The sequence below is a fragment of the Saccostrea cucullata genome, unplaced genomic scaffold, assembly GCF_032062105.1.
Source record: "Saccostrea cucullata isolate Sc308-1 unplaced genomic scaffold, CSIRO_AGI_Scuc_v1 ctg344, whole genome shotgun sequence".
NCBI lineage: Eukaryota > Metazoa > Mollusca > Bivalvia > Ostreida > Ostreidae > Saccostrea > Saccostrea cuccullata.
The window spans coordinates 272,420-298,723 of NW_026933830.1; the positions used below are offsets into that span (position 1 = coordinate 272,420).

The following is a 26,304-nucleotide window of genomic DNA, read 5'->3' on the forward strand; positions in this document are numbered from 1 at the left end:
TGCATGGTTTTATAATAAATTTATTGTTCTGCATGTTTGCTATGATACCCGCATCAAGCTATAAGCTAGCTTCTGTGTATGACAACACATCAAGCTATGTATGTACAAAAACAGGTCTGCATCGTAAAGATACTTGCATGGAAATGTCATTTACATTTCTCTAATTAAGGTAAATGTATTTAATGAACCAAAAATTTAAAAGTCATACACACAAGATACTTCTTAATAAAGTAGCACACCTCACAAAATACAGAGAAATCCATATAAACACTTCTTCTCATCCATAAACACAAACAAAATAAATCAGAAATAAAGACAGTCATTAATAGAAACACAATCACGCTTAACTAGCACTGAATGGACACAGGATTTCATAAAAAGTAAAAATTCAAAGACGGAAAATCCTACAGCATAATGAACACATGGGAATATATATATTTTATATACATAACATTATTATCACAATTCTGTGTACATCTTGGCATACACAAAAATCTTGCATGTCTGAATTCAAGATATAATCATCTGAATTCAAGATATAATCATCTGGGATAGAGAATACAGGTCAGTTATTTATACGTATCTCTGTTCACACAATCGGCCAGGGTACGTATCTTAATTTCTGTATCACATTTAACATAAAAACTTCATCATTTTAAATATTCATAACATTTCAAAGAGCTCTCAATACTGATGTAGCTATCTAACTATAAATAACAACGGATTTCTTTGTAAAATGAAAGTTATTGTTACAGGTTGTGAATCGTGGCCAAAGTTAATATCTGGCCATCCGACCATCACAGAGGGAAACACCATAGCATGTACCACTAAATAAAAGTAAATGAAGAGCGATGGGCTGATATTTGTATCATATTGGTCAGAGACATCTAAGATGACAGAATTCAATCATCTGGGTTAATCAAGATCCTGTTTACTGAAACTTGAAACATGTGGATGCTAGAATTGAAATAAGAAAGGGGTCTTTGGGGTTACATCTAGTGGTGAGCAGCACCCTGACATCAACATAGAGTGGGAGGACTGTCTTGTATGATCGGTACCATACTTAGTTACAAAGGAACCACTTTCCACCTGTAATGACCATTAGTGGTCTGATTCAGACTTATGACCTCTGTATTGACCAGGAGTGGTTGAAGGACAGGACTTTGACCACTGTAATAACCATTATTGGTCTAAGGACAGACTTTTGACCTTCAAAATGACTGTTACTGGTCCAAGGACTGAGTTTTAAGCTCTATAATAACCTTCCTTGTTCTGAAGACAGAGTTTTAACCTCCATAATATTTACTGGTCTGAGGACAGACTTTTGACCTCTGTAATGACTAACATAGGCGTCTCTTCCTCTCCATTAGGATCCTCCAGGTCCTGTGTCAATGGTTTGATCTCGGGGACCTCTGAGGTGACTATTTTACCCGTGTTTGACATAGGTACCTCCACTATGGGGTTAGAGTTCAGTCTGTAGACAGTCATCTTCCCGGAGTCATCGTACTCGTCAGCGATGATCACTTTGTCATCCTCACTGTCCACATTATTCAGGGCTTCACTTTTCAGACTCGGAGAATTACTGACTATTCTGCCCTCCTGAACAGAGTAGCTCCCACTGTATTCCGACTTCTTGAACAAACTAGGAAGGTCACCGATTTCAAAGCTAAAATCATCACTCGGGTTAACCTCATGAATCTGCTTTCTACGATTTTTTTCTTCGCGTCTCATCAGATCTTCGCAGATTTCGTGTTCCTCCTCTGCATAGTCTATATATATGTCTGGACGGCTAGATAAGTTCTCCTTGGTCCGGGCTAGTTCCTGATTTTTAGCCATGGATCTGACCTGTTCCGAGGACACCATTTGTATTGGTACCGGTCCGTTAGAGTTAGACGTCAGGACAGACCTGGGAGGTCTGGAGATAACACCAGGCCTGGTAAACGCGGAATTTAACCGGACTGAACTGGGAACGGATGATCCCGATGCGGCTCGACGATCCATGGCTCGCTTCTTCAGAATGGCCGGCATGTTCAGGAATATCTTCTTGCAGACTTTAGAGATCTTGTCTAGGTGAGCCTGTAGAACCATCCATGACATTCCTCTATCTTGGATGATAAATTCTGAAATCATAGTCATACAGTTGAATAACTTCAGAGCACAAGAACTATAGTTAACCTTTCAGGTTATAAAGATATCCCTTAACTCATTTTAACTAACTTTTTACTCTTGGCTTTGCACATTTTGACTTAATGTATTATACTAACCTTTCAGACTCTTTAGTTTAGACTGCAGTTGTACATTCCGGGCCTGAGTAGACTGTTTATCACTCGCCATCATACGACTTATCTCCTCCATGTGTTCAATCTTCTCTTTGGCCTGTCAAGAAATAAAAATCAAATTTCCAAATAAATATTATAGATCACATTTTGAAATGCGGCCTAGGAATTCAGAAATGGTTTGTTAAAAATCATGGAAAAATTGACAAACCTTTCTCATATTTTAAGAAACTATGTTTGACACAATGGTTTTGAAAATGCACTTGATTGAAGACCCATATTTTACTTAAATGAGGAGGTGTACTTGGTTTTTAAGGCTGAGGATATATTTCAAATCTTATTGAGGAATTATACTTTAAGTTTGGAATAGTTGAGGATTTATACTTAACCACACACAGTAGTCGTATTTTTGATCAATACATGATTAGTGGATTACATAATTTACCTTATCAATGGAGCTGTACTTTGTGCTCAGTATGGTTAAGGACCTATACTTTACCTTATTGAGGAGCTGTACTTTGGGCTACATGTTGTACTTTACCTTATTGAGGAGCTGTACTTTGGGCTACGTGTTATACTTTACCTTATTGAGGAGCTGTACTTTGGGTTCTGTATTGTACTTTACCTTATTGCGGAGCTGTACTTTGGGTTCTGTATTGTACTTTACCTTATTGAGGAGCTGTACTTTGGGCTACGTGTTGTACTTTACCTTATGAAGGAGCTGTACTTTGGGCTCTGTATTGTACTTTACCTCGTTGAGGAGCGTACTTTGAGTTCTGTGTGGTTAAGGACCTATACTTTACGTTATTGAGGAGCTGTACTTTGAGTTCAGTGTGGTTGAGGACCTATACCTTATTGAGGAGCTGTACTTTGGGCTCAGTGTGGTTGAGGACTTTACCTTATTGAGGAGCTGTACTTTGGGCTCTGTGTGGTTGAGGACCTATACTTTACCTTATTGAGGAGCTGTACTTTGAGCTACGTGTTGTTCTTTACCTTACTGAGGAGCTGTACTTTGGGCTTGGTGTGGATGAGGACTTTACCTTATTGAGGAGCTGTACTTTGGGCTCGGTGTGGTTGAGGATTTGTGAGTACTTGGTGTCATCTTTGTCCTCTCCATACATAGACTCAGCCAAGGCCTTAAAGGAAATCCTCATCTCCTCACGACGCTGCTTCTCCCTGTTGATAAAAAATCCAAGTGATGACTCATCATGTGAGGCAGGAAACTGACAGTTTCTTTACAACTTAAGACATTATAAATCACAAAACAAGTCTTCCTTTTCAAATTGAATAAGCTTTCTTTTTTTAAAAAAATCATAGCATTATTATTTTGTTCAAATTGATTCATGTCATACTTACCTATAAATCCAAAAATTTAAGAATGCTTTATAATTTTCTCTTAAAGGATACAACTGATAGAGAAGAGAAAAAAATCTAACTTGTTTTTCTTCATTTGAATTCTCCTGGTTTTGGGGTCCTCCAGCACACCCTGGAATTAAACAAAAAAATCTCTCTGTGAAATGTGGGTCTCTTCATTCATAGAAAGAAACAACTGTTTTAATGAGAATAAATGACAAAAAGTAATTTATGTTTGAAATGTTCTCCTGATTCTGACCTCTCTGAAGTGGAAGTCGTCTTTGAGTACGATGGTCTTGTGGCTGGTTTTGCGTTTGGCGTGGGGTTTCTTGTTGATACAGTGGACGTTACAGTTCGGGTTGAAGTACTCCCACCTGGTGTCTGATTGCTTCCTCAGGAGTTTGTTCATGTTGACGTCCGTCTCTGTCTCTATGTCTATCTCCTCCTGTTAAATGGTCAGATCAGCCATTAAAACATTGGTTAGGAGGAAGGTATAGATGTAACAGTTTGCTTTCTTAATATGATTCTTTACCTCAGTAACAAATAACAGTACAAAGTCTTCAACAAATTTCTTATATAAAATTTATATCTGAAATTTTCTTAGAAGCTAGGTCTTTTATAACTTGATTAAATTATATTTGCTCTGGATTATTCATGGAATAATCTTGATTAATTCTGGGATCTTCATGTTAAGGCCTAACATATATGGAATACTAAAAAAGATACTTTCCATCATCATGAAACTTAGTAAAGAAATTTCAAAGAAACTTATGTATTTGTACAAGTGTATAGATTACATGTACAGACTTACATCTGATGAGTTGATGATTTCCACACAGTCCTCGTTAGGTATGATGACAGCCATATCATCTGTGTCCTCCACCGTCATACACAGGTCCTCCTCACTGTCCTCAGCCTTGTCCTCGGTCCGCGACCTCTTGTTACCCTCATTGTCCTCCTGGGACAGACATCGCTTCAGTGATGATACCCTCTCCTCAGAAATCTCACCAGCGTCTGTACCATCCCCTGCCTCGCTGGACTCTGCATTGGATTTGTCTGGATAATTTTGATTCACATTATCAAACACAGTAGATGTTCTTCCTGATGGTTTTTTCACAGGTGAATCAGAAATATAAATAACGTCCTGTTCTGCAGTTTTTTCAGTGTTCTGTTCTCTGTCACTGTTGTTGAGCTGTTCCTCTGGTTCTGTCGTCTGATCCTCTTTAGATTTCCCGTCAGCCGTGTCTGTTTTGTCTGCCTTCTCTCCCTCAGGATCTTTCTGTTCTGCATCGATTCCTCCGACCACGGTGGCATCCGATTCGTCACTCTTATCACAGCTGGAGTCCAGGTCTGCCCCTGTGTGGAGGCCCCTGTTGTCTGGACTACCACACTCACTCTCTGAGTCTGCTTCCCGCGTCTTCTCTTTGTCCTCTGGGTCTTTAAGCTCCTCTTGTCCCTTTACAGAATTACCTGAGTTACCTGATTCTGTGTTTTTCGAGTCTTCATCTTTACTGCCTACAACATTTTCTTTATAACTGGTAGATGATGGTGTGTCCTCTTTCTTGGTGTCCTCCTTCACCACGTCAGCCTTGATGTCTCTGTATTTACTGTAGGTCTCTTTAACGGAGTCAGAAAGGAGGATCTTGGCCAGCACACTCTGACTCTCTCTCATACTACCTCCTCCCTCTGTGGGTTTTTTGTCCTCACTGTCACTGGTTTTTAATTTCTTTCTCTCCTCCTCTCTCTCCTCCTCAAGCTTTCGCTTCACAGGAACACTTTCATCCTTTGATTGCTGAGGGACTTCGTTCACTTCCTTGCTCCCTTCAGTACTGCTGCACTCTTCAGTGACTTTTCTGTTTGAGTCCTCTGCCTTCTTGTTCTGGTCATTCACACTTCTCTGGTTATCACACACCTTGAGCTTGTTTGTTAGGAGTTTCAGATTCTGTTCATCACTGGACACTAGAAGGATCTGGTCTCCCAGTTTAGGCAGTAGTGGCCCCTGGACTTTCTCTGACATGGCTGGTACTGTGCTCTGAGTGACCGTGGTGGACGCGTTAGAGACGTGAGCGACGTTGGTCGTGGTAGTAGACACATCCGACAAAGTAAACACGTTCGTTGGATTCTTCATCTCCCCCACAGTTCCTGCTGGTGCCCCTGAATTTACTAAAGGCGAGCTCTTCAGAACTGAGGTCATTGGAACTGGTTTGGAATACACCGGTCCAGGAAAAGGAACAAGATGGATGACAGGCTTTCCATCCTTATCCTGGATGATCTTCATCTGAGGCAGAACTTTAGGGATACTGGAGGGGGAAGTGAAGGGACCCAGTAATGTCACGGGGGAAGACTTGGGACCCAGGACGCAGACCTTCTCCTGAACCTGAGTCATACTGAGGCTGGCGGGAGGTCGAAGGTCGTGAACCTGCATAGTGTTGCTATTGACAGGCACTTTAGTTTCAGTGGAAGAAAGAACAGGTGTTGCTAGGTATAATGGTTTGGCTACGACTGGTGAAGAAGAGGAAACTGTCTTATTTTGGAGGACAGAGTGAAGAGAGACTAAGGTAGACTTGTTGACCGCTGGCTGGATAGATTGACCCGAGGACTGTTTTATCACGGATATAGTCGTTAGTGGTTTATCGGTGGTGATTGAAGTGGTTGCTGTGATCACTGAGGTAGCTGTAACATTAATGGGGTTTGATGTTGGATGAGTTTGACTAGGAGCCACCGTGGAGGTGGTTATTGCACCAAGTCTGGCAAAGACCTCACTCCCTTTTACTAATGTTGAGATGATGGGAGTACTAACTAATGGTTTCTCTGAACTCCCCACTTCTGAAGGAATGAAAGAACCTGGTATAATGTTCATCATAGATTTTAATGTTTGGACAGAAGGCTGCTCAATGCTTGTTATCACAGAGACTGAAGATTCTTGATTTTTAATGTTGCTAATTTTTGTTGATGGTATGGATGTCAGGGATGAAGTAGTGGTCACCTGAGGAGCTGCAGACGACACTGTAATGGAGGGTGATACTTTAGGGACAGTCGGGAGGACTTTGGTCACCGTGGCAGTCTGGGGGTTCACTGTCACGGTCTGGGCGGTCATTGCCCCAGTCTGAGGGGTCACAGTCGCTGTATTGGGGATGACCAGTCTACCCCCACTGCTGTGTATGGTTATTGTTGAGGCGATGGTTGATAAAGGACTGTGAATCTGTGAGGGCTTCATCTGAGTCATTTGTTGGGTGGAGATCGGGTGAAGATGAGATCGGTCTGTGGGGGAGCTTCCGTCCTTGTTGACGATGGAGCGGTTATTGATCTGAAGCCGACTGAAGCCTGATATTCCCGTCACACCCAGGCTGGGTTTGTTGATTTCTCCCTCACTGGTCGGAACATTCACGGGCTGTGGGGGCTTGTTTACAATGTTTATTTTCTCTGACATTGAGCTCAAGACATTCTTGTTCTTCACTGTATTATCTAATGGAAGTGCCTTAAACAGTTTAGGGAAATTTAAATCCCTGGCAGAAATTCTGACTCGAATGGAGAATATTGCTGAAGGCATGTTGTTCCTGACTTCGGGAGGAATAGTGGCGGGTTTGCTGGACTTTGGGAGGAACTCGATCTCGAACTCCCCGATGTGTATGAGGCAGGGCTGAGGGTAGCTGTCCACCTGACCCTCTGGCTGGTTTTTGTGGTGGATGTGTCGGGAGATCCGGGAGAGTATCTTCTGTTTGTGAGGTTCCCAGTTACTGTTAGACAGGATTTCTAGCAGTTTGACAGAGTCCCCTTCTGTTGGGGGTTTGTTGCTCTTCAGACACACCCACTGGGTTTGCCAGACAGCTTCAGTCTACGAAGAAAAAAAATATATCAATAAAATGTTAAGCCATCCCTTGATCAGAGGCCTTGAATTATGAGAAATTTGAACTTATAATATATATAAATATTCAAGGCTGAAACAAATTTAAAATATAGAACCAATTTAGCCCAATCCATGGACTTAATATTTGATTTCTTGCAAGTCTGTATTGTGTTTATTGACTTACTATAGGTTTGCCAATGAGTCTGTCTGTTTTACTTACTATGGGTTTTCCCGTGAGCCTGTGCTGTAGTGCGGACAGTCCACTACTGGCCATCTGACCGCCGCCCTGGGGGGGACACGGGGAGGAGATAGCCCGACTCTGGACGTGGTCCTTACCACACGTACACTTCTTAGGGTGGTACCTGTCAAAACAAAACTCTAATTACTTTTTGTCTAATTTTAATATTATTATTAATTTTTGCTGAATATTGAATACTACGGGTGCAAGATGTTTCGGGACCACGACGTTTCGGGACCTGACAAATACGACGTTTCGGGACTAGCGACAAGACGGTTCGGGACTTGGGTAAAGACGATTCGGGACTTGTGTTAATTTTTTTTCGGGATCTCAACAAATTATTTTATTATGGTGATATAGAATAAAAAAAAATTATTATTCTAAGTACACATATACGTAATATTTCAAGCTTAATCCGAATTTTAATATTTATAATAAAAAGTGTCATAAAGATATACTTTAATGTGTTTTTTTCCATAACAGACGAATAAGAATAAATCTTTACAAAATTCATTTTTATTTCTAAAAATCTTATCAAATTTTTTTATTAGTTATTTTTTCTTGAGTGTGTGGTAAGGGGGTGGGGCATACTTTAAGCTTCTCAGGTTGATGATATATATTTCAAAAATATTCAGGTGATTTCCAGCTACTGTTTTATATCTTCAAAAAATATGTCAGTAAATTGTTAAAACAACAACTAAGGTCAGGTGTTGGTGTTACGTACATGTATAAAAACACCGCCGGTAATTGGCAACTTAAAAGATTGTATGGTTTCTTTTGAAAATATTTGAAAATAAAATTCTAAAAATATGGAAAAAATATCGTTTTCTTTATTGGTAAATGAAATAATTTAGAATCAAACAATATTTATAAAATAGCAATGATTTTCCCATCATCAAAATATAAAGGTTTTCAATATGTTTTGAACTTGATTTTGTCTATTTTTTCCCAAACGGTTTCAAATATTTTTTTTTCAAAAAATGTTTCCAAAACATTGTCAACGATCATAGGCAGTTATGCCTGCTGTTCAATCCATTTCTATGAAAAATATATTTGAAACTAAACATTGTAAACAAACATATTTTACAAATGTTGCGAGAACATTTTCCCAAGATTTAAAAAGAAATGCCATACTTTAAAAAGCATTAAATGGTATAAACACCAAGATTTCATTTGATATCGTTTCAAATAATGTCTTTAAAAACATTTTAAATTTCATCATAGCTTTATCTATTTAATATGGTTAGGTCGAAATTTGAAATTTAAGTTGACCTGTTAACGTTGTCATTTTTTTAAAGGAAACAAAACATCTGGAACGTACAAGTAACATGAAAAATTTGATATTTGCAAATCAAATAATATTTAGTATTTATGTACCAGTATCATTAACAGTGTGTCATGTGCCTAATTATGTAACACCACATAATATTACGCACTGGTCGGGTATCTACAGTGGACCCTCATTTATCCGGACGCTTTGGTTCCCAGTCAATTTGTCCGGATATGTGAAGCATCCGGATATCTGAATCACCAGTTAAACAAGACAGAATAACATTTTAAAATTTCGTTCCGATGAAAAACCATCCGGATACTGAAGCATCCGGATATCTGGCGTCCGGATATCTGAAGGTCCACTGTACATCGATAATTGAGTTTCATTGAGATTTGTAGTCTGTGTATACACATTAAACATAAATTCAGACGTACCCATATCATTGTAGACAAATTAACAATTTTGATAGCACAATAATATGTAACGGGAATATTTGGGACTTTCGAGGGATTAATTTTTTTAAAATGATAATTATAAATTCTATAAATTGATGTTTAAAAAGTTGAATATGGAACATTTCAGATTATGATTTAAAACAACTACCCGTAAAACGTAAAGATTTTACTGCTCGTGTGCTAGCTTGAGCCTTTGTAAATTCTGTAAACAAATATGAAATTAAATACCTAAAATTATTATTATTAAAGAGAGAAAGAAATCTTAGAACGAAAAACATGTCCGTGGTCTTTACACAGCAGTTACGACTGTATTCTACAAACTCTCGTATCAAACACTATAAATAAATCAAATACATATTTAAAAAAATATTTTTTGAATGAAATTTTGGTCAATTGTTAACCATCTATTTTATAAAGGTAATATATCAAATAATGAAATAAGAAATTAAAGAGACAACACCGCGGGCGTTTGATTTTATCGGCAGGCCTGCTCCATGCCGCATGCAAACTTTAACTCCATTCTGTGCTTTTTAAATTATAAATTGTGTATCAAATTAAGAAATTATACATGTATAAACTTAAAAACACAAGTAAACAAGTTTTATTTCATTTCCTTAACAAAATATTTAGAAGTCCCGAAACGTGTTAGCCCAAGTCCCGAAACGTGTTAACCCAAGTCCCGAAACGTGTTGTCAGGTCCCGAAACGTCGCGGTCCCGAAACATCCAGAATTCAATACTACAGACATCTGAAAACTTACATTGAACTTTTGAATGTCATTCATTCTCATATATTAAGAACCAATAATACTTTTTAGCAATGTGATGATCAGTAGAGTTGTGTATGTGCAAAATTTAGTTAATATTCAAATGAATTTGTAGCATTCCAACATCTCTCCCATCCCTAAATTTACTGGTTATGACCTACTGTATAAGTAGAATTTTTAGCAAGGATTTAATTTTGGCATTATTAGCAAGGGTGCCAAGATCGCTAAAATTTAATATCGCTAAAAATTAATTGCATTTTATTTGTTATAACTTCTTTAACGTGCATTTTAAAAATGCTAAAATAAATTACCAGTTTTCGGGACAAATCGCTAAATTTGCGTCTCGCTAAAATTTCCACTTATACGGTATCTATGTAAAAATCCTTACCCCCTGGTGTATTGAGCGTCCACTCTGGCACAAGAGACCACTTCCAGAATATCCTCATTCTCCGAGTCTGACTCAAACAGCGCCATCTCACTGTCGTCCACTGCCTTCTTAGACTGAGGCTGAAATAAAGAGTCTACTGTTACAGAAAAATACTGAGAACATTTAATGAGAAATAATCATTATGCATCAGGTTTAAACAGCATTTTCAATTCAAATGATTTTATAATAAACCATTGATTAATTTAACTTGAACACACTTTTGTTCCAAGTATGTAAAATGATCAAAAGTTTGGTCCTCTGCTGTAACTATACTTGTGAGCAAAATTTGAAGATCACATATAAATCTTCAGATAAACATGTCAGAAGAACAGACCTTCAGTGCCATTGCAGCCTTGCGGTACATTTCTGTCTGTATGGGGGCCGGTTTGACCCTGGGCTGAGGGACAGAGAGTGTGACCGGTCCAGACATGGGGAGGCCCGGGGAGGGCACCAGGGCTACCGTCACCTGAGGTTTCTTCTGAGGGAGGGGTGCAGCGGCGCTCACTTCTGTCCGGGGAATACTTGTTACTGCTACAACAGAAACACGAAAACTTTAAGAAGAAGAAATCTCTGTTTACTTAAAGGCAGTTGAGTTTTGTTTTAATCTTGACATTTATGATTTGGTCTGGATCTACTTTATGTGTACATGAATTGGCGTATTTGAAATTTAGCAGAATCAAGGGGTATAGAGTTGTTAGCATAAACATGAATTAGCATGGAACTACACATGTTCATGCCTTGTTTTGTATTAGTAAATGATTTCTTAGCAGAATTCAGTATAAGCACATTTTTGTCTGCACAAAGCCGCTAAAATATGAAGCCCACTTTTTTAGTACACATACAGTATCTGAATAAAAAAATATCCATAATATACAACTTAATTAAATCCTTTTTCCACAAAAATAATACATGATACTTCTTACCCTGTTGTTTTCCAGCATGTTCTATGGTAAAGTTAGGAATCTGGATTTCATTGGAGTCCTACAAACAATAGAATATTATTTTAGTAGTCAATACATTATACAAGTTATTTCAACATATACAGTCAAACTTTGTTATCTCAAATTCAACAGGACCAAGAAGATAAGAGATATCCAAAGATTCAATATATATGGAAGGTTTTTTTTTCAAATACTATAGTAATTTTGAGATAACCATTGTATTTAAAATATCCAAGTTCAAGATACAGGACAACTGTATTACAAATTATTTGAAAGGAAGATCAACACATTTAAAGTTAAGGAAAATAATCTATATAGAAGAAAGACAATAAAGTTTACATTTTTTTCTTAATACTGATGGTAGATATACTGTAAACGTATTACATTTAGCGGTGTATTCTTTTTAGCAATTTTGGCAGAAAGCAGAGTTCGCTAATTCAAGTACATCGCTAAATGTTTTGTATATTAACTTTTATGACTAGAAAAGTCAGACAGCGCAAAATCAAATCTATGCTTACTTGTTGAAAATTAAATTTGCGCCAAATATCGTACACACCAAATGTAATACATTTACAGTAACAACAAGATGACAGTTAATAAAAATCTCTTGAAGCAAGACAATAAAGTTTACATGAAGAAATTTTTTTTCAATACTGATGGTAGATATAACAACAAGATGACATTTTCAGACAAAGTCATTATCTCCCGTATATCATACCTGTTTCTTCTTCTGTGTCCTGGTTTTCTGAGACTCAAACTTTTCACTGGCCTCGTACACCAGCATGGCTTTACGACTCACTGCATCCAGGTTCTTGGCGAGTCGGTAAGTGGATTTTCTCTGAGGTATGACCCTGAAATTTTTCAATCACTATATAAAAGAAACTGTAAAATCAACAAGCAAACTGAAAATGGGATTATCTTACAAAAGAGTACTATTACCTATTATGTCAATATTACCAGACACAGACTCGGCAGTGAACTTATTGGGCTTTTTTACTCATTACATCAATATTGCCAGACACATATTCAGCAGTAAACTTACTGGGGTTTTTTCCCCGACTTCTTTGTCTGCCCCTCCACCTGAGGGACAGGCTGACTCTCCTCAGAGTTCCCTCCACCCTCTGACTTCTCTCCCTGTGAGGATGACCTACTGGTCCGTCGCCTGGCAACTGGGTCACAGGTACACTCGATCATACACTCGGGTTTCCCACAATGCTGTTTGCTGGCCTTGTCAAGGTTATCGTCACAGATACAGCCCAGACGACAGTACTCCTTGGTACACTTCTTCTCTGTGTTATTCAGGTCTGCAGTCTCAGGTGATCCACCAGAAAATTTACATAGGTGACAGATACAACCATAGCGACAACCTACAAAAGGTCAAACAAGGTCATCACCATAGCAACTCCCTAGTGATAGCAAGTGATTATAGGGTTAACACAAAGGAAGAAGTCATGCACCGATCACCGTGTTCCACAGAAGGAAAAACCATCACACTTCACAGAACATAGCTATAATAACTGTACAAATTCATCTTAAATGATTAACTTTGAAATGATTGCTTTACAAAACAGGAAGTGGAAACCAAGGGTACCAGTAGCCTTGGATGGGAACCAAACAATTCCATTTTTATCATTGAAAATATTTATTATTTTTTTTATTTTAAAAAGAATTCATAAGGTTTTGTGTTCTTAATATTATCAAAATATGTAGTTTACACATTTTTAAGGTTTATTCTGTAAAAGAGTGATAAATAAAGTTTATAAAGTCTGGACTATGCATGACTAACTACAAACTACTGGTGTGTGACTAGAGTTGTGAAGTTTCTGATTGAAATGTAAGCAATAGAAGAACATACCGCTATTGTACAACACCAAAGACTCATCTGCAATCAGAAGGGCAAATTAGGCAGCAATCAAAGTTTGTATTCATTAGTACAAGTCTCTTATGTAAAAGAATGCTCCTAAATGCAGCAATGATTATAAGCAGAACATGCTAGCAACTGAATTTATCACCCACAAAACAAATGTGCTCCAGAATCTACACTTCACAATTATTTCATTTACTTTATCTGACCAAATTAAAAACTCCAGAGAAATGCCAAGTAAGTACCAAATTTGTGATTCTAAAGAATCTTTCCTTTTTTGACTTTTGCACACATGAAAAAAAAAAGCTTTAAAATTCTTCTATTAACCAAATTATTATTCTTTCACTTCAAACATTGTCAAATGAAAGGGATATCTTGAGACAAAGGAATTGTGAGAGAAAATATTTTGACTGATTACTTTATGCAAAAGGAAAAGCTAATAGAAAGTTACTCTTAAGTACATCAAGAACTTTGGTACTCTGTTGAAAGAAAGACTTCATACTAGTACATGTATTTTATTTCTGTTCATGAATTCTTATGGCATTCAGTCAAAGTATATTCCCCCTAAACCTTTTTCACGTACAAAACAAATGAATGTTATATCTATAGAAAGATAGTAGGTGAGAGACAAATACATCAGAAAAGATAAGGTGCACTGAAAAACTAAATAAAGCAGCTAGAATTGAACCCCATATTTCATTACAGACAAATCCTACAGTGAGACTGACAGCGAGTGTTAGTAGTGAAGGAGAAAACACAGCCTGATGTAACACAGCTAATCTTACCTGGCTTGTCACACATTTTGTCAAACTCCTCCCTGCTCTCCTCCGTCCTCCTATCATCAGTTTTATCCCCGACCTTCTCCTTGGCTCCACCCCTACTCTGCTGCTCAATCTCTGGATCCATCACCTCCTTTTTGATGGCTTTGACAGCCTTGGCTTTCTTCTTCCCCTTCACCACAAACTTGGGATGAAGAGCTGACAGAGCCGCGTTTGCCATGCTGCTGTTCAGGGTGATGATACAGAAGTAGTTCTTCTTCCTCTTCCTCTTCTTTTTGGATGGTGTATCCAGTGACCCCTCTGTGGTTGTATCCCCATCTCTGTCCCCCTCTTCTGTGGGTGGGGGAGTGGGAGGTGGGGGTGGGGGTAATTTCTTAGGACTCTCTGGTTTCAGTGCACTTCTCAGCCTCTGTCCTCCAAGTTTCTTCAGAATATCAATATCTTCATTATTGAGCTTCAGTTTCATCATCAGGTACTTCTTGTATTTCTCCCTTAGTTTTTTGTCCCTGACTTTTTGTTTTTCAGTGTCTAAGATTTCGTAACCCATCTCAACAAGTTCCTGACCAAAACTGTTCTCCCCTTCCTGCTGCATCTCTCCCCCCTCCATCGCCTCCTCGTCTTCTGTATGTGAGGTCAGGTCAATCTTCTCCATTCTGCTGGGGTCACCTTTAGACATCCCCTTTCTGATCGTGAACACCAGGTTCTTCCTCCTTTTCTTCTTAAGGTCCAGCCCCATCTGCTTGAGTTGCTCTGGATCGTGGTTCCTCAGAAGTCTCTCCTCTGTCCTCCAGTGTAACTTTCCTTTACTGGCTTTCATCTCCAAACTCTCTCCATCAGGACCAAACTTGTTCTTCCATCCCTTGATTTGGGTGATGTCTGATGTCTTCTTGGGAGTCTTTCCTCTGACACTGCCAGGACTCTCCTGTTCCTTTGCCATCAGCTCTAGGATCAGCTCTCTCTTGAAGACTCTCTGATACTTCAGCAGCACCAGATGCATTCCCTGCAGGCTTTGGTTGATCTTATACTGCTCCTTCAGCGCTTTTAACCTGGCATCTTTCTTCTGGTGAACACTATTCCGAATCTGATTTTGCTTCACTCTCAGATTCTTCATCCTAGCCATTCCTAACAGAATACTCTCATTCCTGCCTATTTTAGTCTTTTTCTCCACTTTAACATGTGCATTTAGTGCTTCCTCATTTGCAAAGGAAGTGAACAAGACCCCATCCACTTCATCAAACGAGGGCTCACACTGCTCGATCATCCCGGAGAACTCATCGTAATGTTCTGGCATCTCTGTCACCTCCTCTAGTTCATCCTCCGAGTCCACGAGTCGCTCCTCTGAGTCTGTCCTCTTGATGGGTCGACTGAGCTTGACCTTCCTGTTGGTCTTCGTGTCGAGGTACTCGTCCAGAACATTACTGGTGAAGGCAGACATGACGTCCTGTACCTCCGTCTCTATTGAGCTGAGGACACTTAGAGGGGTGGGTTCCTTTGTGACCCTCTGGGTGGAGGTCCTTGGTACCGGGCGAGAGGACCCGGTCTTCTCATCTGGAGGAGATAACTGATTGGAGTCCGACTCCACATCCATTAACATCTGATGTTCGTCGACCGTGTCCATCACCATCTCGAAGTCCGAGCTCCCCTTGGTGCTGTTGTGGTCTCGTCTATCCTCTCTGCTGCATGGGGATGATCTGTTCACCAGTGACACAGTAGACTTAGTGGGGCTTCTGTTGATTTCTGATTGTTTTTTAGAACTTTCACATTTATCACTGCCTTCTGACACTTTTTGTTTTTTAGGACTCTCTTCCAAAGGAATGCCCAATTTTACCTGAATTTTTTCAATCACAGATTGTTCACCCTGTAATGATAGTGATAAATTTTCATTTGCCTTTGGAGAGATATCTTTATTATCACTAGGAATTTTAGCATCACTATCAGATTTGTCACTTTCTAACTTCTCCTCCTGTTTTTCTGAGCAATCTTTCTTTCCTTTCATGTTATTTGGTGACGGATAATCTGTCATTATCATATCAAAAATGTTCCGTCTTTCCTGTGTGTCAATCAGAAGCGGAACACTGGGATCAAAAGAAGCAGAAGAGTCCGCTGTCACTTTTCCATCCAATCTCCCAGCATTCTTCATTTTGATCTGTTCATCCTCCTTCAGAGTGGTCTCTACAGTTTTGGATGACACAGTTGAAGGAAGCTCACAACCTGAATCTTTCATGGTTCCTCCATCTGCTACAGAGTTTTTCTTGATCTTGATGTTTGATAAAATGGATTCCAGTTTAGCAGAAGTTGGTTTTGTAGAAGGTTCTGCACTGGTACTTGGTTTTGGCTTTTCACCTAATGGTGACTTTGAGGTATGTTTTGGAGAGACTTTAAGAAAGTCTGCAGAGAAGAAGTCATCCACAATTTCCAGGCTTTGTGGGTTGTTCTCAGGCTTCTCACTCACTGGTTTGGGATCACTTTCATTTTTCTCATTTGAATCTTCTTTACTGTTGTCTTCTTCCTCTGCCTTCAGAAGAACTTCATCAGCAAATGTGGGAAATGTATCGGAACTCATATTGTCTTTGACTTTTGCTATCAATGAAAACAGGTCCATAGACCTAGAATTGTTGCTGTCTAAACAAATCAGTGTATCTGTGTTCTCTGACTTGGATTTACTTGAGGTTGGAGAACTGTTCGTCTGCTTTACTGGTACCTCTGGTGAGGATTTTATGGAAGCTTTCTTTCCTTTCTCTGGGGTTTTCCTGGGTTTCTTTGGAGTTGTTCCTGTCTTCTTCCCTTTCTTTGTGTCTTTAGCTTTCTCTGCTGTGTCCTCCTGTTTGTTCTCTGTGTTACTGGACTCCTCTACACTCTCATCAAACTGTAAGGCCCTGATTGCTCCGGACTTTGGACTTTTGACTTTATCCACACCTGATTTAGGACTTTTAACTTTTTCTGCTCCTAACTTCGGACTTTTGCCTTTCTGTACTTTCTCTCCCTTCTTCTTTTCAGATTTCTCCACAGATTTGGGTTTTGATTTTTCAGAGACATCTCCATCAGATTTCTTCTTTCTTTTCTTTTTGGGTTTTTCTGATGACTTCACAGATTCAGTTTCCATGTTCTCCACTACTCCATTGGTAAGCGGTTGGTCCTTGGAACTCTGTGCTAATAGAGATAGTGGCTGGCCTTTCTGTTCACTGTCCATGACTTGAGTTTTCTCTACCATGTTTTTACTTGTCTGACCTTTCTTAGTCAGTAGAGTGTAGAGTTGTGAGGTCTGGCATTCACTGGATTTCTTTACTTTCTCTGGAGAGTTTTGCTCTCTGTGACTTTCCTCTGGACCCCCTGTTGCTCCCTCCTTTTCTGCACTCCCCTTTGGAGACCGGCTCCTTCGTGGTGATTTTAATGGCAAGAGAAGAATATCATCAGAGTACCTGATATTAGGGGCCCTGATTCTTCTACCCAGCTCTTTAGAAGGTGAGAGACCAGAAGGACTGTCCACCGTTTTATTCTCTGATGAAGGAGTAGAGCATCCAGAATTGTGTAGAGAATTAGCACTATCATTGTGGTTTGTGTAGAGGTGTAACTCCTTCCCCTCCCCTGGGCTGGTCAGGCCAGTCAGGGAGAGATTCAGAGACGACTTCCTACTACAGGAGTCAGGGGATGGTGTATAAGAGGTAGAAATGTTTTCAATGTCTGTGGTACTGTGAACTATTTTCACTTTCGGTTTCTTTCTTTTGATGATCTGTTTCTCTGGGGTGCTATTTGTTAAGTCTCCATTAAGAGCTCCCTCCATGGACTTTGTGTTCTTTTTAGAGGGTGACCCTTTTCCTTTCTTTTTTCCCTGTTTAACATCCTCTGTTCCAGACTTAGTATCGCCATCACAGGCCAGTGCTGGGTCACTGACAGCTTTCTTCTTTGGTGACTGTTTCCCTGGAGATGACCTTGGACTCTGACCTTCTATGACCTTCTTTTTTCCTTTGGATTTTTGTTTTCCTGTTGATGCTGTGTTCTGTTTTACAGGGGTATCACAATAAACATCAACAGATCTGTCTTCTGCTGCCTCCATAGAAGAGTCTTTGTAAACCTTCTCAACCGGGGATTTCCTCTGCAGCCTCTTTTTCAGTTCCTCTTCAAAATTTTCTTGGTGCTGCTTTTGAATGTCTGATTGTGAATGATTCATTAGTTTATTCACATGTGAGAGTTTCACTGCTTTTAAATGATTCGGTAATGCTCTGAACACATCTTCCAGACAGACAAGCAATGTTTTACATGTCTCTCTCTTGGGTAGAGTTTTTAAAGCTTCACCCACACTGGGAAACACAGAAACCTTGTGAGGGTCGGTATTCAGACAGCTGTTGGAGACACAGGGTACGGGGTTTTCTTGGAATTTCAGATGGTGGGTTTTATGATCGTGAGGCAGTTGCTGGTTTGGTGATTGTGGTGTAGTGGATTTCGGTTTTGATCCGTTTTGTTGTAAACCATTCCTGCCTGGTTCCAGCTTTATGACGGACACTGATGGTCTGTCAGCGTATAACTCACTTCTCCCACACAAGTCTGAAACAAAGAGGAAAAGTTTTGTTACTTAACCATCACGGTAGTTGTAACTGTTTCCATACAAACTTAAATAGGAATTCATATTTTATGTGTGAATTCATGATTTACATCTATTTTTTAGTGTACTTAAAAAGTATTTTCCTCTACAACAGTAGTAAGAAAATAAGAGATTACCCAGATTACATGTACCTGTAAATGTTCTGCAGTGATTGAGGGGTTTGACTCGGAAAGGGAAGGTCAAGCCATGCCCCTTAGAGGCCTGAGCCATACTTTGTACGATTCTTTTGACTCCATGATTTCTCTAGATTCTGTTCACCTGTCAAAAGAAAGAAAGACGTTGTTAGACTGTTACAAAATCAATTTCCTTCACAATAACCTCTTTTTTTTATCAAGCTAATAATGACAATTACATATTTCATTTTCAAAAAAAAAAAAATAATATCAACTCAACGAACAAAAAATACAATACTTGAATGTCACATAAAAAAAGTTTTCTTTTAAATTATTTTTTCTTTTGCCCTATTGATTCCTTTATTCTTTAAACTCAAGTCCTTCTTTTTCCTCATTTAGATTGAAGGTGATTATGATGATGAGAAATAATGTGATTTGTTGTAACTTACAAGGAGGAGGGGGGGCTTTTCTTAACACTATTTTTGTAAAATTCATTATACAATTTTTAGTACAATTAAAACATTCAATTTGAGCCCCTTGTGGTCCATTTCTATCCCCCTGAGCCATCATCTAAAGCTAAATCTAATCACTGCACAAGGAAATGGACTCTGAAGTCTGACACCTCATAATTCTTATAGTTACAATTCAATGATTTTTCATCTGCAGAATGTGTAACCTAGTTTTAACTTGTTCAGCATTGTGTAGCGGTACATTTAATTCGTAGACAAATAGCATAAAAAAAAAACAACAAAAAGAAAACAAAACAAAACAACAACTAAATTTTAAAACCTGAAATGTTAGATCTATTGAAGAGATTAATTACTGCTATACTACTGCATGCATTACTCTTCTAAAAAGGCATTCTGTACCTATAGCATGTCATTAATTCTAACATTCAATCAAACTGATTTTCCCCCCTAGGATTCGAGTAAAAAAAAAATATCAAAACAATAAAGTAGAAATATTTCTGTTGCTTAAAAAGACATACTCTACCATTGAGGAAGTAGATTTCAGAGTTTGTGTTTTCCTATTTATAGCCTAACATTTTTAATTTACTTCCTTCATTGAACATTCTTTTAAATTTATTAGACTGATACCAGGCGATTAAACACCGCTTCATTTTGACATGTTTTGTCTCGTTAATCTTCCGAATTTGTTTTATAATTAGCATGATAATATTTTATGGAGTAATTGCATTTCAAAAAAAAAAAAAAAATAGATTCAACAGAATGCTTTAAATTCAATGTGGGCGTTTTTAAATCAATATAAAGTCAGAAGTTTCTTGAATATTTAAATTATAAATTTAAAGTTTGTCTTATAAAATCAAAACAGCACTGGTCTTAAGTAGATAACTGCATGTCCACAATAAGTACTATAACTGCATGTAAAAGAATTAAATGTTTGAGAAATAGACCTCATAGATATCCTTAGGGATAATTCTCAAATAAATCTTGTAAATAAAATGTCACCATAGGGCGATTCTGGCTGGTGTCTCGGAATTAACTCCATCTAAGTATGCATGCAATATCGTCATTGATAGCAAAGACCAAAAAGAAATGACAGTTGCATAGAACTAACATTAACTTATCTATTAATTAATCATTTCAGGATCGATCTGTGAAGAATTTGTGGATTTTCCAGATGGAAATGAAATCAATTAATTATTACTAACAGTGCATTATAAGTATACCACATTAATAATAATTTATACTACCCATATATGTAAAAAAAAAAATATGTTCTAAATTGTGTCATAAAACATTAAAGTGAAAACAACCTAGAGGTTTTAGAATGAAAATATATGGAAATAACCAACAGTATTCAAGCTTAACAGTCCATTAAACAATACAAAATTGGAGCAAATCAAACACAGACCTCCAAAACATGAGAGGTGGGATCAAGTGCCATGGAGGAGTGAGCATCCCCTGCTGACCAGTCACACCAGCCATGTGCTCCTTGTCATGATCGGGAAATAACAGAAAAATCTGTCCACAAGTTCATTGTGTATATTAAATGGCCTAATAATTAGCCTAGTATGAAAAACGTCAGTCAGCATATAACTTAATGATAAATCGTATTTGCTGACAAGGTTCAGGTAAGTTTAATAACTAACTGTAACACAATGTCAACTTAGCCATTTAAATTATTTCTTTATACTGGTACAGCATTGTTAGATGACTTTCTTCTTTTAAAATTCATTGAATTGTGTTTATCTTAAAAAATTATCTCAATCCTTTACACCCTTCAAAACAATACAATATCTATCTCCTCCCATTCACCACCCCTGTGTTTTATATAGGTGTTCCATCAGTGAAGTCTGTGACAGAGTCACAAGAATTTTGATTTGCTGGACATTTTGTTTTGTTCAAGTTATGGTTGAACTATGATGGTGGGATTACCAATTTATTTGAAATTCCAATATGTATTTATCAGTATGGTTTTGTGATGGTGCTGGCATAATTATAACAAAATTATAATGAACATGAGATAATTACTGAATAAGGATGTATTTACAACTTCAGCAGCTAGTGTCAACTGAGATTATTTAATCATAGATCTACCATGAACAGAAAGAATGATTGTCTCTTTTTCTTTCGTTAACTTATTTGGATAGATATGTGTAATGAATTACAGATGTAGCAGAAGTATATTTGTAGGTCCCGACAACTTTCCTATAATCAAGTCTTATGTACAACTCAAAACAAAATGTGTTTGTAAAACACTATGCGCCCGGTGGCAACAAAGTTCGAAAAGCTATTTTTTTGCATGTAGGTCACAGTCAAGGTCACAAGGTCATTGATCTTGGTGTCATTTAACAGAGTTTAATTAGTGGAGTATTCATGCCAAATATGAAGTCTCTATCTCTCACAGATCAAAAGTTATGGGGAAGGTTAAAGTTGACAACAGACAGACAAACAGCTAAACAGAAAGACAGGACAAAAAAAATATACACCCAGATCCAAAGGCAGATTCAGGGCCGGCAATTTTGCCTATATCGTTCAGTGTAAAACTTGGATTCCAAATTGAGTCATGATTTGAACAATGTACAATCTACACTACCCCAGGATGCTTCTACATAAGTTTCAGCTTTTCTGGCCCAGTGGATTTTGAGAAAAAGATTTTTCCTATATAATTCTATATTAAACTTTGATTCCCTATTGTGGCCCCGCCCAACCCCTGGGGGTCATGATTTGAACAATTTAGAATCTACACTACCCTAGGATGCTTCCACATAAGCTTCAGCTTTTCTGGCCCAGTGGTTCTTGAGAAAAAGATTTTTTAATAACCCCACTCTATTTTTGCATTTTCCTTGATTATCTCCCCTTGTGAGGGGACTTGGCCCTTTATTTTAAAAATTTTAACTTTCCTTCACCCAAGAATGCTTTGTACCAAATTTGGTTAAAACTGGCTAGGTGGTTCTTGAGAAGAAGTTGAAAATGTGAAAAGTTTACACACAGACAAACAGACAAATGACGGACAAAATGTATTCAGAAAAGCTCACATGAACCTTTGGCTCAGGTGAGCTAAAAAATCTATATGTATCTAGGTAGTAGGAGAAAATTGCATGTTATTTATACTTTATGGTATTTTAGTTCTTTTACTTAATTATTCTTTAAATTAATCACATCATTATTTGAAAAGCTTGTCATATATTTGCTTTCCTCAAATGGTATCAAATTACAAGTTTATTGTCCATTCTCAGAATAGCTTTTATGTTACCAAGTTTACTGATGGATTCAATAGTATCAATGTAAGATTATTATTGATTTATAATTTGGAATGCTTCTATATATACATTATTTCAATAAGGAGATGGGTGAACATGACGAGAGATAAGCCTATAGCACAACAAACATGAAGGTGAAAAATTTAACCTCAATTATATCAAAATTTTCCTTAATATTTCATCTAACATTAAAGTATACTTTATGTAAAATCTCTACAACTTGCACAAATTTCATGAAGATTGAAGTTATTTGCCTATGAAATATTATACAGACACGAAAGAGGACAAAACGAGTCATTTTTTCACACTATAACACTATTTTTCGATATGAGTGGGTCTTCTCTCCATTTTTTGTAAAGTTAATCCTCAAAGTTTGCATACATACATATTTTGGTTTCCAAAATTATGGAGCAAAGGCCCACTATACCTTAAAAATATAATTTTATGACATAACTTTCGTATCTCTTAAAAAAATACTTAAAGTCCAATAAGTCAATGGTCATATAACAAACATGATTTAAATGCCACTCTTCAGCAGGACATGTGTAGAGTAGTGGTTAGCTACTCCTACAAGTAAGAACCTCCATTAATGTCCCTACGCTCTTTATGTTACGCGGCGCCAAGTCAAAAGTATCTCGCCTTGAACCTCTAGCATGCTGGAGTAAGTGGTTAGCATGATCAACAGAGAATCCAATTTAGGATTTTTATTGCCAGGGTTCGAACCCAATGGATACCACATTATAGTTTTTAAAAAAAAGATTAAGTTTTAATGAAAAATTTTCCTAAAAACTTTTTGTTTATCATGCTTTCATAAAAATCAATAAATAGAACTTTACTCTAAATACTAAATTCACAATTTGAATGTGATTTTTATTGATCTGAAGCTTGTGTGCTCTCTGCACGCTAAGTTCACCATCTCCTTTGTGTATATTTCATGTATTTATTAACCAACTACAGGTTTTAAGTACATACATTCTCAAAGTAACACTTTGATATCCCCTGTTTTTGTGTGTTTGTGTGTGCTTTTGAAAAGCAACCGGTATAAATGTCTTCTTTTTTTTTTGATTGGTTTTATGATGTATATAAATTATATCAATTCATTAAATGTCTTAATTTTAATGCTTTCAATCAAATTCAATGCAAATCATTGCTTTGAAGACAGGCACAGACAGTCCGACAGTCTGAAGACTTCTAGTTCCTAAGTTGACAGACACACAGACAAGGTGGCTAAACCAGATTATGAGATAGTGTTGCTTCATTAAAGAACAGACACACAGACAATGTCAAAGAACCAGAGAGTGTTGCTTACTTAGTGGGCAGACCCACAAACAATGACAAGTGTTGATTTCTCATTGGACATACAAACAAGCACCAGTGTTGCTTTATTATACAACAGATACTGACAGACACACAGACAAGGACTTGTGTTGCTTACTTTGTGGACAGACACACAGACAAGGACTTGTGTTGCTTACTTTGTGGACAGACACACAGACAAGGACTTGTGTTGCTTAGTAAGTGGACAGACACACAGACAAGGACTTGTGTTGCTTACTTTGTACACAGACAAACAGACAAGGACTTGTGTTGCTTACTTTGTGGACAGACACACAGACAAGGACTTGTGTAGCTTACTTTGTGGACAGACACACAGACACACAGACAAGGACTTGTGTTGCTTACTTTGTGGACAGACACACAGAAATGGACTTGTGTAGCTTACTTTGTGGACAGACACACAGACAAGGACTTGTGTTGCTTACTTTGTGGACAGACACACAGACAAGGACTTGTGTTGCTTACTTTGTGGACAGACACACAGACAAGGACTTGTGTTGCTTACTTTGTGGACAGACACACAGACAAGGACTTGTGTTGCTTACTTTGTGGACAGACACACAGACAAGGACTTGTGTTGCTTACTTTGTGGACAGACACACAGACAAGGACTTGTGTTGCTTACTAAGTGGACAGACACAAATATAAGGACAAGTGTAATTACTTTCACATTATCATTTTCAACAGACACACTGACAAAGACAAGTGTTGCTTTCTAAGTGGACTATTATAAGAACCAGTGTTGTTTTTTTTTAAACTTATTAATGCTAAGAGTGTATTTTCATTAGAGAAGTGGACAGCTTTCACCATGGATGTAGGTGAAAGCCTGTCCACTACTCTAAAGAGAATACCTAAGAATGATGTAAAAGCATGTGGCCAAGATTTAATAGTTTTCCTAAAAATGCAAAAGAAATATATTAATCTCATGTTTTACATGTATATAACTTTATATATGGTTATTTAATAGATATCTATATCGATAAAAATAAAAATGATCTTTTATTAATTTAAGAGAGAAAAAAAAAAAGACTTACACTTACATCTACAAAAAAGTCTTACTTGTTCAATAAACCTTAATTTATAATTCATATCAATTTTTTAATTGAACAAACTATCATTAAACTTTTTCCCCTTAAAATATTAATCTATGAATAACATACAAATATCATTATACGAACTCGGTTAAAGTATTAAGAAGACTTTACCTTCATTTAATCTGCATAAAAAACAACAAAAAAATCTTCACTTTATATAAAATAAAAGTATAATCTCCTTTTACTTTTAAATTAATGAAAAATTGGGTAAAACTCATCTTAATCATATAAATATAGAGAGAGCATGATCAATCACTATACATAAAGCTTTCAATTAAGACACATATCCAGGTTCATTTTGAAATGACAAAGGGACACAGATTATCAATCATATTCCAATAACTATGTTTAATGTTTGTTAGCTTCATATGTGAAAAAATAGAAATTAGATATAAAATGCACATTTAATGTTTGATATGATAAAGGAAAATAAAATGTAGGTTTTAAAAAATTATTTTTCTTAAACATGGCTTATATAAATGATGTGCAAGTTAATATACTAAAATGGTGGAACTTCCATCTAGTAAAAATAACCAAGAACCTACTTCAATGTTTATAACATGATCAAGGACAAATGAAGGTCTATAATATCATGAATCCTAAAATAATCATCTTACATAACCAAAATTGTTGTTTTATTATGTTTTTCTTTCCATTCTTACAGTTCAAATCTATTTTCAGACAGACATGCCCTCCCCTGTTACTTCGCGGGTTATAGGGACACGTGATTCAATATGCAACAATGATACGCACTTTGGCTTTTAACATTTTCATAACACAAAATAAATCGTTTTGTTTCGTACCGAAACTTTCGAAATTACAAACAAATCTATAATATTTTGATAATTAAATATCTTCTCCTTCTTTTTGCAAAATTTCAAGTTTCTGCGTGCCCTAGAAAAGATGAAAATCGTTTAAAATATTTAGGACCGTATTGATGCATAAACGCGCCCCGATATCGTCTGTTGCTAGTGATTTCTATTCGCTTTAAATAACAGGTTTGTAGTCTTTTCTATTTGAGCTTCTAGTGTTTCGTTATTTTTCAAATACACGAGAAAAGCATAAAGCAAACATAGTACGTAAAAGCAAAGGTGCAAAGACGGTCGCAATAATTAAATAAGGAGGAAATGTATGTCCCTACTAAACTTACTTTTTTTCCGCCATCTTGTAGATAGAGAGAATGTGTAGCGCATTGCAGCATGGGTAAACCGAAC

General features: G+C 37.3%; 1 protein-coding gene across 1 annotated transcript; it reads right to left on the reverse strand.

Moving 5' to 3' along the window:
- LOC134239406 (uncharacterized) lies at positions 1-26,304 on the reverse strand. The gene is made up of 15 exons (XM_062721579.1): positions 26,241-26,304; positions 18,950-19,076; positions 14,225-18,760; positions 12,618-12,942; positions 12,294-12,426; positions 11,558-11,615; positions 10,969-11,165; positions 10,596-10,714; positions 7,697-7,838; positions 4,441-7,464; positions 3,889-4,074; positions 3,713-3,762; positions 3,317-3,452; positions 2,265-2,376; positions 1-2,120 (listed from the first exon to the last, which is right to left on the reverse strand). The coding sequence occupies exons 2-15, from the start codon at positions 19,026-19,028 to the stop codon at positions 1,303-1,305; spliced, it is 9,915 nt and encodes a 3,304-aa protein (XP_062577563.1). The 5' UTR covers positions 19,029-19,076; positions 26,241-26,304; the 3' UTR covers positions 1-1,302.